This window comes from Fusarium falciforme, chromosome 9 (genome assembly GCF_026873545.1).
Source record: "Fusarium falciforme chromosome 9, complete sequence".
NCBI classification, from domain to species: Eukaryota; Fungi; Ascomycota; class Sordariomycetes; order Hypocreales; family Nectriaceae; genus Fusarium; species Fusarium falciforme.
Window position 1 is genome coordinate 2,430,800 of NC_070552.1, and position 12,704 is coordinate 2,443,503.

At 54.1% G+C, this 12,704-nt stretch overlaps 4 protein-coding genes across 4 annotated transcripts; 2 read left to right on the forward strand and 2 right to left on the reverse strand.

Annotated features, from left to right (window-relative positions):
- Positions 1-105: 105 nt before the first annotated feature.
- Positions 106-1,227, forward strand: NCS54_01162300 (CobW domain-containing protein; the record flags this gene model as incomplete). Its single annotated transcript, XM_053156893.1, has 1 exon — positions 106-1,227. The coding sequence occupies one exon, from the start codon at positions 106-108 to the stop codon at positions 1,225-1,227; it is 1,122 nt and encodes a 373-aa protein (XP_053012868.1).
- A 224-nt stretch (positions 1,228-1,451) lies between these two features.
- NCS54_01162400 (Hypothetical protein) lies at positions 1,452-3,011 on the reverse strand (the record flags this gene model as incomplete). Its single annotated transcript, XM_053156894.1, has 1 exon — positions 1,452-3,011. The coding sequence occupies one exon, from the start codon at positions 3,009-3,011 to the stop codon at positions 1,452-1,454; it is 1,560 nt and encodes a 519-aa protein (XP_053012869.1).
- Positions 3,012-3,982: 971 nt separating this feature from the next.
- Positions 3,983-8,117, reverse strand: NCS54_01162500 (Hypothetical protein; the record flags this gene model as incomplete). Its single annotated transcript, XM_053156895.1, has 4 exons — positions 3,983-5,724; positions 5,774-7,230; positions 7,286-7,823; positions 7,880-8,117. The coding sequence occupies 4 exons, from the start codon at positions 8,115-8,117 to the stop codon at positions 3,983-3,985; spliced, it is 3,975 nt and encodes a 1,324-aa protein (XP_053012870.1).
- Positions 8,118-10,270: 2,153 nt separating this feature from the next.
- NCS54_01162600 (Aa-trans domain-containing protein) lies at positions 10,271-12,618 on the forward strand (the record flags this gene model as incomplete). The annotated part of the gene is made up of 2 exons (XM_053156896.1): positions 10,271-12,385; positions 12,436-12,618. 2 exons carry the CDS (start codon positions 10,271-10,273, stop codon positions 12,616-12,618), a joined length of 2,298 nt encoding a protein of 765 aa, XP_053012871.1.
- Positions 12,619-12,704: the final 86 nt, after the last annotated feature.

Below are 12,704 nucleotides of genomic sequence, written 5' to 3' on the forward strand. Positions count from 1 at the left end.
GCTGACCATCACCAACTTTTGATACCGCTCCGAGGGGTATTTTCTCAGGGTCCAACCTACACTCTTTTCTTTTTTTGTTGAGCGATACATAGAGACATTTCCAAGATGGCACCGATTCCGATCACCATCATCACGGGCTTCCTCGGCTCCGGAAAGACAACTCTCATCCTCAACCTCATCCCCCAGCTCCGCGCCCAGAACCCAGACTACAAGCTCGCCCTCCTCAAGAACGAGTTTGGCGACCTCGCCGTCGACTCGCAGCTCGCCGCCAACTCGGCCATCTCGGGTGTGCAGGAGCTCCTCAACGGGTGCATCTGCTGCAACCTCGTCGGACAGCTGGGCCCCGCGCTCAAGGAGCTCGAGGAGAGCGTTCGTCCGGATCGCATCGTTATTGAGACGAGCGGTTCTGCGTTTCCAGCTACGCTTGCTCTTGAGGTTAACAGACTTGCTCGCGACTCGGGCAAGTATGTTCTTGATGGCGTCATCAGTGTCATCGATGTCGAGAACTGGCAGGGTTACGAGGATACCAGCTACACGGCCCGCATCCAGGCGCGATACACAGATCTGATCGTCTTCAACAAATGGGAGAATGCCGGCGAACTGCGATACGATGAATGTCTCGACCGAGTCGGCGACCTCGAGGTGGATGTGGCGAAGGTCAAGAGCGACAAGGGATGTGTGGCCATGGACCTAGTCTTCGGTGTCGACGGAGGTCTTGCACAGGAGTTGACCGAAGCAGAGGTCAACCAGACCAACGGCCACAGCCACAACCACTCCAACGGCGACAAGACCAACGGACACCCGCATACCCACCAGAACGAAGTCGAAGTTCTCTCCATCGAGCTCAAGGCCGAAGACCCCTCAGCACGCATCTCCACCGACAAGCTCATCGCCTTCCTCTCATCCGCCCCCAAGGATGAAGCCTACCGCATCAAGGCCCTCGTGTCACTCTCTTCGACTCCCACAAACTCAGACCCGGATATCCCCAAGCCCGAGGATAGCGCCTCTGGGAGGTACATCCTCAACTGGGCTTTTGGCCGCTGGACTTTCACACCCGTCGCCGAGGCGCTGCAGGAGCACGACTCGAGCAGCGACGTCACGCTGCGCATGACCATGATCCTCGCTCGATATGAGAGCGGCAAGTGGAAGAAGAAGCTGGAGACGGGCAATTTTATTCAGCTTGAGGGAGGCGACGCCAGTGGATTGACTGTTAAGAGAATACTATAAAGCATAGAACATAGATGGAGGGTGCAGATTAGACGAGACGAAGCAGAGGATATCACGAAGACATGAAAAAAAAGCTGGGATGAATTGAGTAGAGCATAGACTCTTTGGTTTTGAATAAAAGAACGCTTGCTAGATACGATGGAATACAGGACGCCAAACGCTACCTACTGAATACACAAGATACACAGACTCGTCCAAAAGCCCTCCTAGTCTACATGAACAGTCTATATCCAACCCGGTCCCGGGTTCACAGGGCTGGCAAATGCCCCGTCATACTCATCCAAGCTCAATTCTCGTTGCATGAAACCCTGCACCTCTGGCGTCGTCACCTTGGCCTGCTTGCGTCTTCCGGTGTCAAAGTTACCCTCGTCAAAGTAGTAGTCGGCCCAGTCATCCTCGTAGACGTCGCTCTCGGTGCCGCTTGTCTTCTTATTCCAAGCATCCTCGAATGAACTGCTCTCCTCGGCTATCGGCCTGACGTTCCAGGGATCGTCAAACATGGAACCGCCCTCAGTCCTAGCCTTGCTCTCAATCTCCTGCTGAAATCGCTTCAGCACCTCGGGCGTGGGGAGTGCTGACAAAGGTGTCGGAGGAGCCTCGGCCATCGTCAACACCCTTTGGGTCGGGTGTGAGGCGCTGCTGGGAGATCGAGGTGAGGGTGGAGGCGAGATCTGGTTGGCCTCTGGGTCGGACGTAAGAGAGGCTGAAGGGCGGTGGAGGCTCGCGATGGTATCGAGGGACTGGGGGATGAGCGGAGGAGGGCGGTGGTACTTCTTGATAGGCTGAGGCTGCTTATACTGAGGTCGGGAGAAGTTGGCGCCGGGGAGGTCATGGTGAGACTGCGATGGACTGGTTGGGGCTGAGTACTCCTCACCGCAAGTTGAGCAGGTGCCCGAGTTCTCAGCGAGGCCGACATGACACACCCTACAGAGAAGGTCTGAGCTGCTGTCTTGTCGGATGTGGACGTTGATGGGAGGCAGATGAGGGTGCACGGGATGAGAGTTGAGGGCATCATGAACAGCCCGCGAAGGTCGGCGAATAAGAACAGTCTGAACGGATTGCTTCCTCTTCTGAAAGTCAGGTGTTCGCTGGATGGCAACCATCTGAACCGACTGCTTTCGCTTGGACCAATCCCGAGGTACCTCGGTGAGCCGTGGGGACGAGGTCGGCGATGCATCGGGGCTTCCTCTGGGAGAGAGGTTTTCGACACGCTCGAGTCTGACCGTCTTGGCCTCACTGATGATGACGGGTTGAGGTGAGTTCTCCCTGGCTAGATTGAAGCCCTCCTCGGTGATGTTGCTAATACGAGCGGTATCATCGGGGACACGGAGGAAGTCTCCGGTTGCTGTGTTGTCATCCTGAGCACCGGGCTCGAATGGGTTCTCCTCCTGGGCGGGTGTAAGCGGTAGAAACGGAGCCTTAAAAGGTCCAAAAGTAGACCGCAACGGCGGCTCTGGAGGAGGAGGAGGAGGAGGAGACTGCTGCTGCTGCTGCTCCTCCTTCCGGCGCTGGAGCTGCTCAGCAAAGGAAGCCTTCCTCATCCGGATGAGGTACTGCTTGCACTCCTCCTCGCTGGGGATCTCAGCCTCAGTGATCCTCCTGGTGGGGCGGTCGGGGAAGTGCATCATGGTGAACTGCCTGTTCTCCGATTCTCTCATCTTGGCTGTCGACTCCGAGGCCCGCCTGAAGCCCCGGAGCCCCATGAGCCTCGGTGAGAGCTGATCCTTCCAGCTAAACTTGATGTCCTCGCTGGGGTTGCTGCTGCTGCTGCTGCGTGAAGGCATCGCAGAGGATGATGTCTGGGGGAAAGTTGAGGAGAGGAAGAGTTGTTGAGCTCCGAGACAAAGAAGGCGGGATAATGTTTCATAAAAAAAAAACTGCCAAGTTATAAGTAAAATAGAATAAACGAGGTGGGCATTCCCCTCGCTTGGCCCCAGAGCCTGTCAAGTTTGTGGACTGGAATGCAATGTCTGATAGAGCGGCCCAGGAGTGGTGGGCGGCTCTGAACACAGCTGGATAGAGTTCTCGTGGTTGAGGGACTGGGCAAACTTTGTCAGTCTAGTACGAAGCCACCCTTTGCCTCAGGGCGGAATCGGAGCCTCCGATCAAAAATGGATGCTACCCGTCGGCTCGTCATGTGCGGGTTGTTGCAGTAACTGTGTAGGAGGAGGGGAGGAGAACAAAGAAAGAGTTTGCTCCCAACGCTGCGGTTTGGGTAACACGGCATGACGCTGTAGGTGCCTTTACTGAACAGTACAGCAATAGTTCAGCCTCGTGACAACCAGGTCGCAGAAAAGCCCGAGCACAAGACAAGTCTCTGCTTCTAATAAAAGTTGCAGACAAAAAATGGCTTCCTGTTCCTGAGCCCACCGTGAGCCACGCGTTCACCACGCATACCACAGAAGCCACTGTCGTCTTGTTGGCGATAGCCAGACCATCAGAGACCATTCCGATGCATCGTGCCCCTGAAATGCTAGACGCCGTGGACGAGAATTCGCAAAAACTATGTCGAGTCTCTACAGTCTCTCTGGACCATACCCATGGATCTAGGTGATACCCGACGCCCCGGAGCCGGTCCTCGAGTATGCTGTTCCTGGCTAAATCCTTTATTGGCCATGACTCGGCTGTCGCCAAGCGACCGTGTCTTCCCACGCATACTTTTCCAAGTGCCTTGCCTAGCCTGGACCCGTGCGCCAAGCTGACCATTCCAGTCTGTCATCCGTGGGAATGCCCCGGCTTTGTTCTTGGCCTTTGTTTAGAGGCTGACAGTTACCGTCATGTTATTGCTCAGGACCATCAGAGTCGGTGGCAACTCGTTACATAGCACCTCCACATCTGACAGGTACTGCACCGTTGCCACCTCGTCTAAGCTGGTTCCCTCCGAGGGAATCGGAAGAGTGCTGAGCAGCACGGCCGTTTCCTTGGAGTGCTGGCGCATCAACTCGTTGAGAATGAGGTGCTGGGCCCTGCTTGGCAACTCGTTGAACGACAGCTCCACCCCCTGCGCCATGTAAGCCGGGCTTGGCTCCTCCTCCTCCTCCACCTGCGACCCCAGTCTATACCTCTCGAGCATCTCAGGAACCCGAGAACCTTCACCTCTTCCATCCCTTGATCCTTGAGAGCTGCGCCGTGAATTGTATCGAGATTGAGTTGTCGAAGGCGGGTGATAGACGGGCTGCTCCGCAAAGGATATCGTCCTCCCCTCCTCTTCACCAGTTGTCAACCGAGTATCAGGCATAGGTCGACTGGAGAACTTCCCCAGCGATGATTGCCGCGAGTAGCTCGGCCGTGGCGGCCCGGCTCTTGGTGTTTCCGATTCAGAGCTAGACGGTGGCGCAAAGCTGATGGTTGTCCCTTCTGCCTCGGATGCTATCTTTGTCTCAGGAACCGGCCGGCTGGAGAACCTCACGGCTGATGATTGCCTGGAGAGATTTGGTCTCCCCGGTGTCGATGCGCCACTGCGATATGGCCGTACAGTGTCTCCCCTTGAAGGGCTCGGCGGGCGCACGCGAGAGACCTGTGCCGAAACTTCCGTTGTCTCTCTCGACTCAAGAGTTGGAAACGGCTCGAGCTGAACTCTCCTGCTATCTTGGCGTGATAAATGGTCCGATTGTGATCCAGTTGCTTCTGCAGGTTGAGAAACTGAGAATTGTGTCGACTGACCCAATCCAACACCTTTGACTGTTGCAGAGGAAGACATTGTGCCATACGATGTAGCAGTTGTATCACCGGTCGTGTTGGACCTCCGGCGCCGGCCAAATCTTTCCCAGAAGTCCCCGTGTACCCTTCCATCAGCTTCGTGACGGTCTGCGTGCGACAGCAATGGCCTTTGTGCTGGGTCACTTGGACCGACGCTGTCATCGTCGACGGCATTTGAGAAGCCGTAATGGTAGCCCATCTCCTCATCAAGATCCGTTGTAGATTGGTCATCAATGTCCTCGTCGTCGCTGCTCGACTCATCTAAGGCGTCATCAGGGAGGTGATGTGTGTGAATACCCATATTTACGCCCATCTTTGAAAGCATACCGATGGCCGGTCGCCTGGGAAGCTCGGGAACCTCCGCCATACTCGCGCGGCGCCGCCCATACATCTCCTCGTGCGGGTTATACACACCAGGTCGTCCAGAGGTAGAGTCGAAAATGTGTGCCAGATGATCAAACTCTTGAGTCGAGGTCATGTTGTCTGCGCGTCCTCGGAACATCTGTAGATCGTCCCACCATTCTTCGTCTCGAAGTGTGTCATTGACCACAATCTCCCAATCAATGTCGTGGCTTATTCCGTGGATTATGAGCTCGTAAGTGTTTAGTTCACCTGAAGCCAAGCAAAAAACCTTGACTTCAGCATCAATCCGTAACTTTTCGAGGAGAGCTAGCACTCGGCTATACTCCTCGTGTACTTCACTCTCGTACTCAACAAATACCATGACTCGAAGTGTGTAGGATTGTTTCCAAGCCTGGACGCTGTGGAGGATATGTCCGAGTTGTAGAATGAGGGTGTCTACTATTTGTAAGCTTGTTGAGCTCACCTTAGCAGATCATATACTCACAAGTGTCAAAGTTGGTTGTTAGCAAACTCTTCCCTTCGGCTGTGACTTCAGCCGACATTTGAATAGGCCAAAGATCGATATACTTTTTAACGTTGGTTCCATCTTTCCTCGGAGTCTCTAGCTTGTCAAAGCCATATCCCACCGCAATGTTAAGTCGATATCGGAGCGCCAGATCTTCAATGATCGTCAAGTATTGCGTTGGGGACATCAAATCCTCGGTCCGGATCACATCAGTGGGGAGGAAACCCTCCAATAGTCTCGCTGATGTGTCTCCTCTCCGACGTTGGGGTGCTTTCCCTTCAGCCTTTGGGGGCCGGCGCATCTGAGTCGAAGGGGAAGCGGGAATATCTGGAACGCGGACTTTACTACTCGACTTTCGTAGCTCATCCATATTGTAGAAACCCAGAACGGCAATGTTGGGGCGCATTCCGCCGAGTCCTGCCGACAGGATCAAGTTTCGGATTCCCCAGGTGATGGTGGGAGACATGGTCAGCTGCACAAAGGCTTTGATCCTGGAAAACTCGGATATGTAGTTCGTCCAAGCGTGTTGCTGCAGTCTTGCTTCGTGAACCCCGGAGTTGAAATCGTCCGTCACAATTACATGCCCGAGGATGTACAACGAGCCCTTCTTCAGCGAGTTGCAGAACTGGATGAGTCTGGTCTGACGCCTTGGGTCGTTGATGAGAAGGATGATGTGCGGTCGCCAGAACTTGATATGTTCCGGTCTGAGACGCAACAAATACTTTCTCACCTGGTGATAGATGAGGTTCTGGGAAACGTCACCCCAGTGTTTCGGAGGACTGAGGTAATGGATGAGCAAAAACAGCAAGACGAGAACCGATACAGCGATTGCAGCGTAGGTCTCGTCAATGAAGAACATGGCAAAGGCCGACAGAATGCCTGCTGTGAATGCGGTTTGCCAGTTGAAAAACTTGAAACTCGGTCGGAAATTAGGAGCAGAGCCAATCTTGAGGAGGAAACAGGCGAGGTTCATGACGAAGAAGGTCATCTGATAACCCATGGAGATGAAGGTGGCGATCTGGTTGAGATCAGCCAGGAGAGCCACCTGAGCAATTGCATATGTCAACAGCAGAGCATAGATGGGCTCGTCACCGTGTTTCGTTCCCTTGCTGAAGAATGAGAGACCTGGCAGGAGCTTGTCTCTGGCAAATGCCTGGAACAGCTTGGAGGCTCCAATGAGACCCATGAGAGCGGAGAAGAAGGTGACAGCGCATTCGCCAGCGAGAATAACGGGCTGGGACAGGTTGGTGAGCGAGATGGCATTCGGATTTGCCAGAAACGAGGCGTGTGTTGTGCTCGCTGCCAGAGAAAGGATCACAATAAAATAGACGATGAAAGTTGTCAACATGGCCCATAGTGTTCCATGAGGAATCGATCTGCTTGGGTCTTTTAGATCTCCAGACATTGATGCTCCCGCAAAAATTCCAGAAGTAGCACTGAAGACATGTTAGTAAGTTTCAATTTGGAAGATTCGAGAGCCTGAAGTCGTACGGGAAAAGAATGCCAAAGAGGTCACGGAACGTCTCGAGACCTTTGAACGCGGGACTCCCAAAGTGAGGGAGAAAGTTATCAGTCAACGTATCGAGACTGAGACCCGTAAAGTGAATGCCGAGCTCCTTATCGTGGAAAGGAGTCTTGAAGATGGCAGAGACTGGGATGCTGATGATGGCAAGACTCAGGATCGCCAGCAACGCGTTCGAGGCTCGAGAAAAGGTGGCTGATCCGAGGAAGCAGAGACCAGTACAGAGAACAAGAGCCGCAGTCTGGAGACCATAGCCAGTCCAATATCCTTGAGGAAAAGCTGAACCCATGTTGAGGCGGATGCAGTCAATGAGACCAACAACGTTCATACTCGCGTTAAGGACCTGGGCGAGGTAAAAGAGAATTCCAATGGAGCCGCCAAACTCGGGACCGAGAGACCGTGAGATGAGATAGTAGGCACCTCCGCCTTTGACTTCGCCATTCGAAGCAATTGCCGACAAAGAAAGGGTCGTCAAAAGATCGATGCAATATGCTGTGACGAGAAGCCCTTTGGACGAGGTGAATATATGACTGATGTGTTGATGACCTGATAATTGGACTTACCGAGAATGCCCATGAACCCGATACTTCCAATAATGGTACCAAACCGCAAGAACATAAGAATGCTTATGATGTTGAGAAAGACGGGGATGTAGACTCCGGACACGGTGCCCAGTTTGTGGTTGTGTCTGGGCTCCATCATGACAGACGTTCGCCTCTCCTGAAGCGTGCCTATACTGCCTCTTCCATGTCCTCCTCCATTATCGGCCCCCTTGCCGTCTGGCTGGTGAGGCGTCGTCATGATGTGGGCTCAAAATGAGGAGAAGCCAACCAGACGAGCGGTCAGTAGCGACAGAAGCAGCCCGCGAGAGTAAGCGGGTGAAGCATCTAGACACACAGAGAGGGGAGAAGACACAAGTGACACTAAGGGAAAAAAGAGGAGAGAGAAATGGTAGTCAAGGTATGATATATTCCAGCCAAACCGTCAGGCAGATCAGGCAATCGGTCGTTAGTGCTCCTAGCTAAGCTGAAGCCTCCCCGTCTCGCATGCTGGTGTGGTTGGTGTGGTGGTCAAGGTGGATAACAGCCGAGTCGCCGCCTTTGGCGCAGCCGCAGCCCCGGCCCATCGTTTACGAATCCAAGACGATCTCGAGACGATCAAGACCAATCAGCGACGCCCCAGCAACCCCAGGGGAAGCATTCCGGGCACGTTTGTAGGACAACTCGGCGGGGGGGGGGGTTTCTTGGGCGGCGGATGTGGATGGGATGGCGGGAAACCCTGTGTGTGTGAGAGGTTGACACTTTTTCGCTTTAGGGGTCCACGGGGTCCATTCCCCGCTAAAGTCCCGTCCATTCCAGCGCCTGCCATGGATCTTGTGTTGCCCAACATCTGCTGCCCAACGTCAGCTTGTGCTGCTCAGATCATGAAGAATCATGGATGTTTTGTTAATATCTTGATATCTACTTGACCTGAGGCGAAAAAATCATCTCAGATCAGTGAAGAAGCGCGTCATGTGCAGAAAACGGCGCTTTATCTTGTTGTGCGAGTGCAGTATCGCGATACGCGCTGCAGACGGGATCCTGCCGAATGACGTAGGCCACGGCTGGGTTACGGGTGGAGATGATCTTTCAAGTTTCATCCCTGGTAAGGAAAAACGTCGATAACTGAACCGAGGAGCGGAGAAGGCGGAGGAGGGGTTGAGGAAGATCACACTTGTCCCGCCGTCCAAGACGAACCGGCCGCCAACGGAGAGGGGATCGAGATCTTTAACAGAGGATTCGCGGCCTGGGAATGGCTTCACATGTCAAGGTGACCCGAGTCGATTCATCTGACCTCAACTGTGGGAATGATCGTGACACCCCCACGAGCCAGACTGACTGCAGCTGCCAGACAGGCAGATGTGACGCATTTAGATGGGGCACAATTGGACAGGGTCTGCACAGTCCTCAAGCCGGCGGCAGCAGGTAACCATGCATGTAATTCAGGCTATGAATGCAGAGGGAAGGTGAGGCCTTCTACCTAGGGTTTACTTGATATTGGGGTTAGTTTCCTATATCGCGCTCTATTCTGTGCGTGTGTTATAGGCACCAGTAGAAGCTCACATGGGCCAACTTGAATCTAGTGGAAGAATACCAGCTATCCCGGTTGCTCCAGGATTTGACAAACCTTGACTGGACTGGCCTACAAAGGGCCGGCAATAGTTTCGAGTCAATTATTTGCCCTCTAGAATCGACGTGATTCTTTTCAAGGCTTCTCCGGAGCTTCCACAAACACGGCTTGCTGCTCTCACCGTACATCTAGTCAGAACACGAACCAACCATCCACTTGTCCCCCAAGTAGCACTGCTGCAACATAAGATGACTCGTCCCTCTCACTCCCATCTCGCTGACTCGTGAGATATCCCCTCCTCTTGCCGCCTGCTGAATCTGCTAAGCTCCCGAGGTCGGTCACGGTGTGCAGTGGGGACCCGTTCAAGGCGTTGGATCTCACTCCCCTGGACTGATTCGCTTCCCGCGTCGAGTTGGGGGTCCCAGCACCTAACCCATCCACTAAAAGGCCCTAGCTAAGACGGCATCTGCCTTAGTCACCAGACCCAAAACTGCGCCTGCGCCGCCCGAGGGCTTCATCCCGTCCACCAGGGCAGGGCAGCTTCCCACCCAATCCCATCACCAGCTGAAGCGAACCTGCCTTTATCTCACACTCTCTTCCTCTCCAGCCAAGCTCCAATTGACACTGTCATCTGAGCCTGCGGTCCCTTCCGTCTTACATTTGTCCTCGCGACACTTTTGATCATCATTCTTTGTCGTCATTGCTTTTACTGTACCGACTGCTCCTCTCGCTCTGCCTGGAGATAAGGACCTACCTCTGCGTCATTCCTCGTCGCCACAGCTCCAGACCTTGACCGACCGTCAGGTTATGCGATAAGACCTCTTCTGGTCTGAATCACATCAAACATGGCTTCACCGTCGAGAAATATCCTGGATCAACCGGCTAGATCAGCTTCGCCAGCTGGCGGCCAGCCTCGATCGTATTCTACTTCGGTTCCGCGAGCCGACTTGACGGCGCGACTTGCATCTCCCATCCCATCACAACAACTCGGCACACCGCCCCCAAGAGGAGCCTCGCCTCGTCCCGACGCGGGCGAGCGCCCAGATGCCCTTGATGAGCTGACTCCTCTGATGGGAACTGGTACAAGTGTTCAAGGACCTGGTGTATCTGCTCTCGCTGCAGCTCTCTCCAACTCTCTAGGCCAGTCTCCGCCGCGACACGGAACCCCAGCGCGTTTGGGAACACCTCCGATCCGAACGCAGTCTCCTGCCCTCGGCGGTCGAGGTTCAGGGACTCCGACCAATTATGGCTCCTTCGATTCAAGATCACGGCCTGCGTTAGGCACTAGTGCGCCATACGAAGATCCCGAGATCGTCAAGCGTCATCTTGTCCAGCCGACGGATGAGAACTCGGTATCAGAAGAGTCATCAATCAAGGGAAACGCCAAAGGAAAACAGCCCGAGATTGGCGGAGCAGGTTTGCACGACGACGAATTCTCCAGCTTGCGATTGCAGGGCGGCGACGTCACACGCGGTATCTACAAGTGGACTGAGCAAGCTGAAGCGAGGGCCAAGAACCAGCGCAGTAAGAGTTTCGACCTGGGTAGACCCGAGCCCGAGGCTGAGGTCCTCGACATCAACTCGATCAAGGTGCCTGGTGGCTTCCGAAGAAACCACCTTCGACGCGTTGCCCGAAGTCCCAACGGTCAAGGAAGCCACCCGGAAGATGGCTACGATTCGCCCGCAGCCGGACAGCAGAGGCTGTTCACCTCGAGTTTCCTGGAGTTCTTGTCGATATACGGCCACTTCGCTGGTGAAGAGCTAGAGGAGGATGACGAGGACCTGGGCCCCAACGAGTACTTCTCATCGGGAGAGGATACGGACGAATACGACTCGGCGGACGAACGGGAACCTATGGAAGACAGCGCCCTGTTGACTCCCTCAAGGCGTAGGCGCAGACGAAAGGTTCGTGGCGGCAGCGGCAACAACAGTCCCATGAACGCGGCGCTTCTGCTCCTCAAGTCGTTCGTGGGTACTGGTGTGCTGTTCCTCCCTCGCGCGTTTCTCAACGGAGGCATGCTCTTCAGCAACCTGGTCCTCTTTTTCGTTGCTGCGCTCAGCTATTACTGCTTCGTGCTCCTCGTCCGGACCCAGCTGAGAATCGGTGGTTCTTTTGGTGATCTGGGCGGCGCTCTCTATGGAAAGCACATGCGAACGCTTATTCTGGCATCCATCGTCATCAGTCAGATTGGCTTTGTGGCTGCCTACACCGTTTTCACTGCAGAGAACCTGCAAGCGTTTATCCGGGCCGTCTCCAACTGCAAGACGTCAATTAGCGTCCCCTGGCTCATTCTGATGCAGATGGTCATCTTCCTGCCTTTCTCTCTCCTGAGAGATATTGGAAAGCTTGGATTCACAGCTCTTATCGCTGATGCCTTTATCCTTGTTGGACTGGCGTACCTTCTATACTACGATATCCTGACGCTCAACGAGAATGGTCTTGCCGACATCATCATGTTCAACGAGAAGGACTGGACTCTGTTCATCGGAACAGCCATTTTCACTTTCGAGGGCATCGGGCTTATTATTCCCGTGCAAGAATCGATGAGGCACCCGGAGAAGTTTCCCAAGGTCTTGCTTATCGTCATGATCATCATCACAGTGCTCTTTATTGGAATGGGCGCTATCTCGTATGCCGCGTACGGATCTCACACGGAAACTGTGGTGCTTCTCAATCTCCCCCAGGACAACAAGCTGGTCAACGGTGTGCAGTTCCTTTACTCGGTCGCCATCTTGCTCTCGACGCCCCTGCAGATCTTCCCAGCCATCCGTATCGCTGAGACAGAGCTGTTCACTCGCAGCGGCAAGTACAACCCTTGGATCAAGTGGCAGAAGAATATTTTCCGATTCTTTGTGGTGATGCTGTGTGCAGCCATTGCTTGGGGTGGAGCGGATCATCTCGACAAGTTTGTAGCTCTCGTGGGCAACTTTGCCTGTATCCCCTTGGTCTACATCTATCCGGTAAGTTATCCATCGATCCGTATAGTGATTCTGGCGCTAACAACAACTAGCCCATGCTTCACTACAAGGCCGTTGCTCGCACCAAGTTCTGGAAGTGGTCTGATATGATCCTGTGTGTGTTTGGTTTCGTCGCCATGGCCTATGCCACGAGTCTCACTGTGCTGAGCTGGGCCAACGCCGACCCCAAGCCTCCGGGATACTGCGACAAGAAGGGTATGGGATTTGGATTCTAAGCTGTACACTCATTTGGTGTTGGTAGTAGTGGGCTTGCCTGGAGTATCTGTCTGGAGAGAGCAAGAGAGTCGCAAGGCTCATTGGT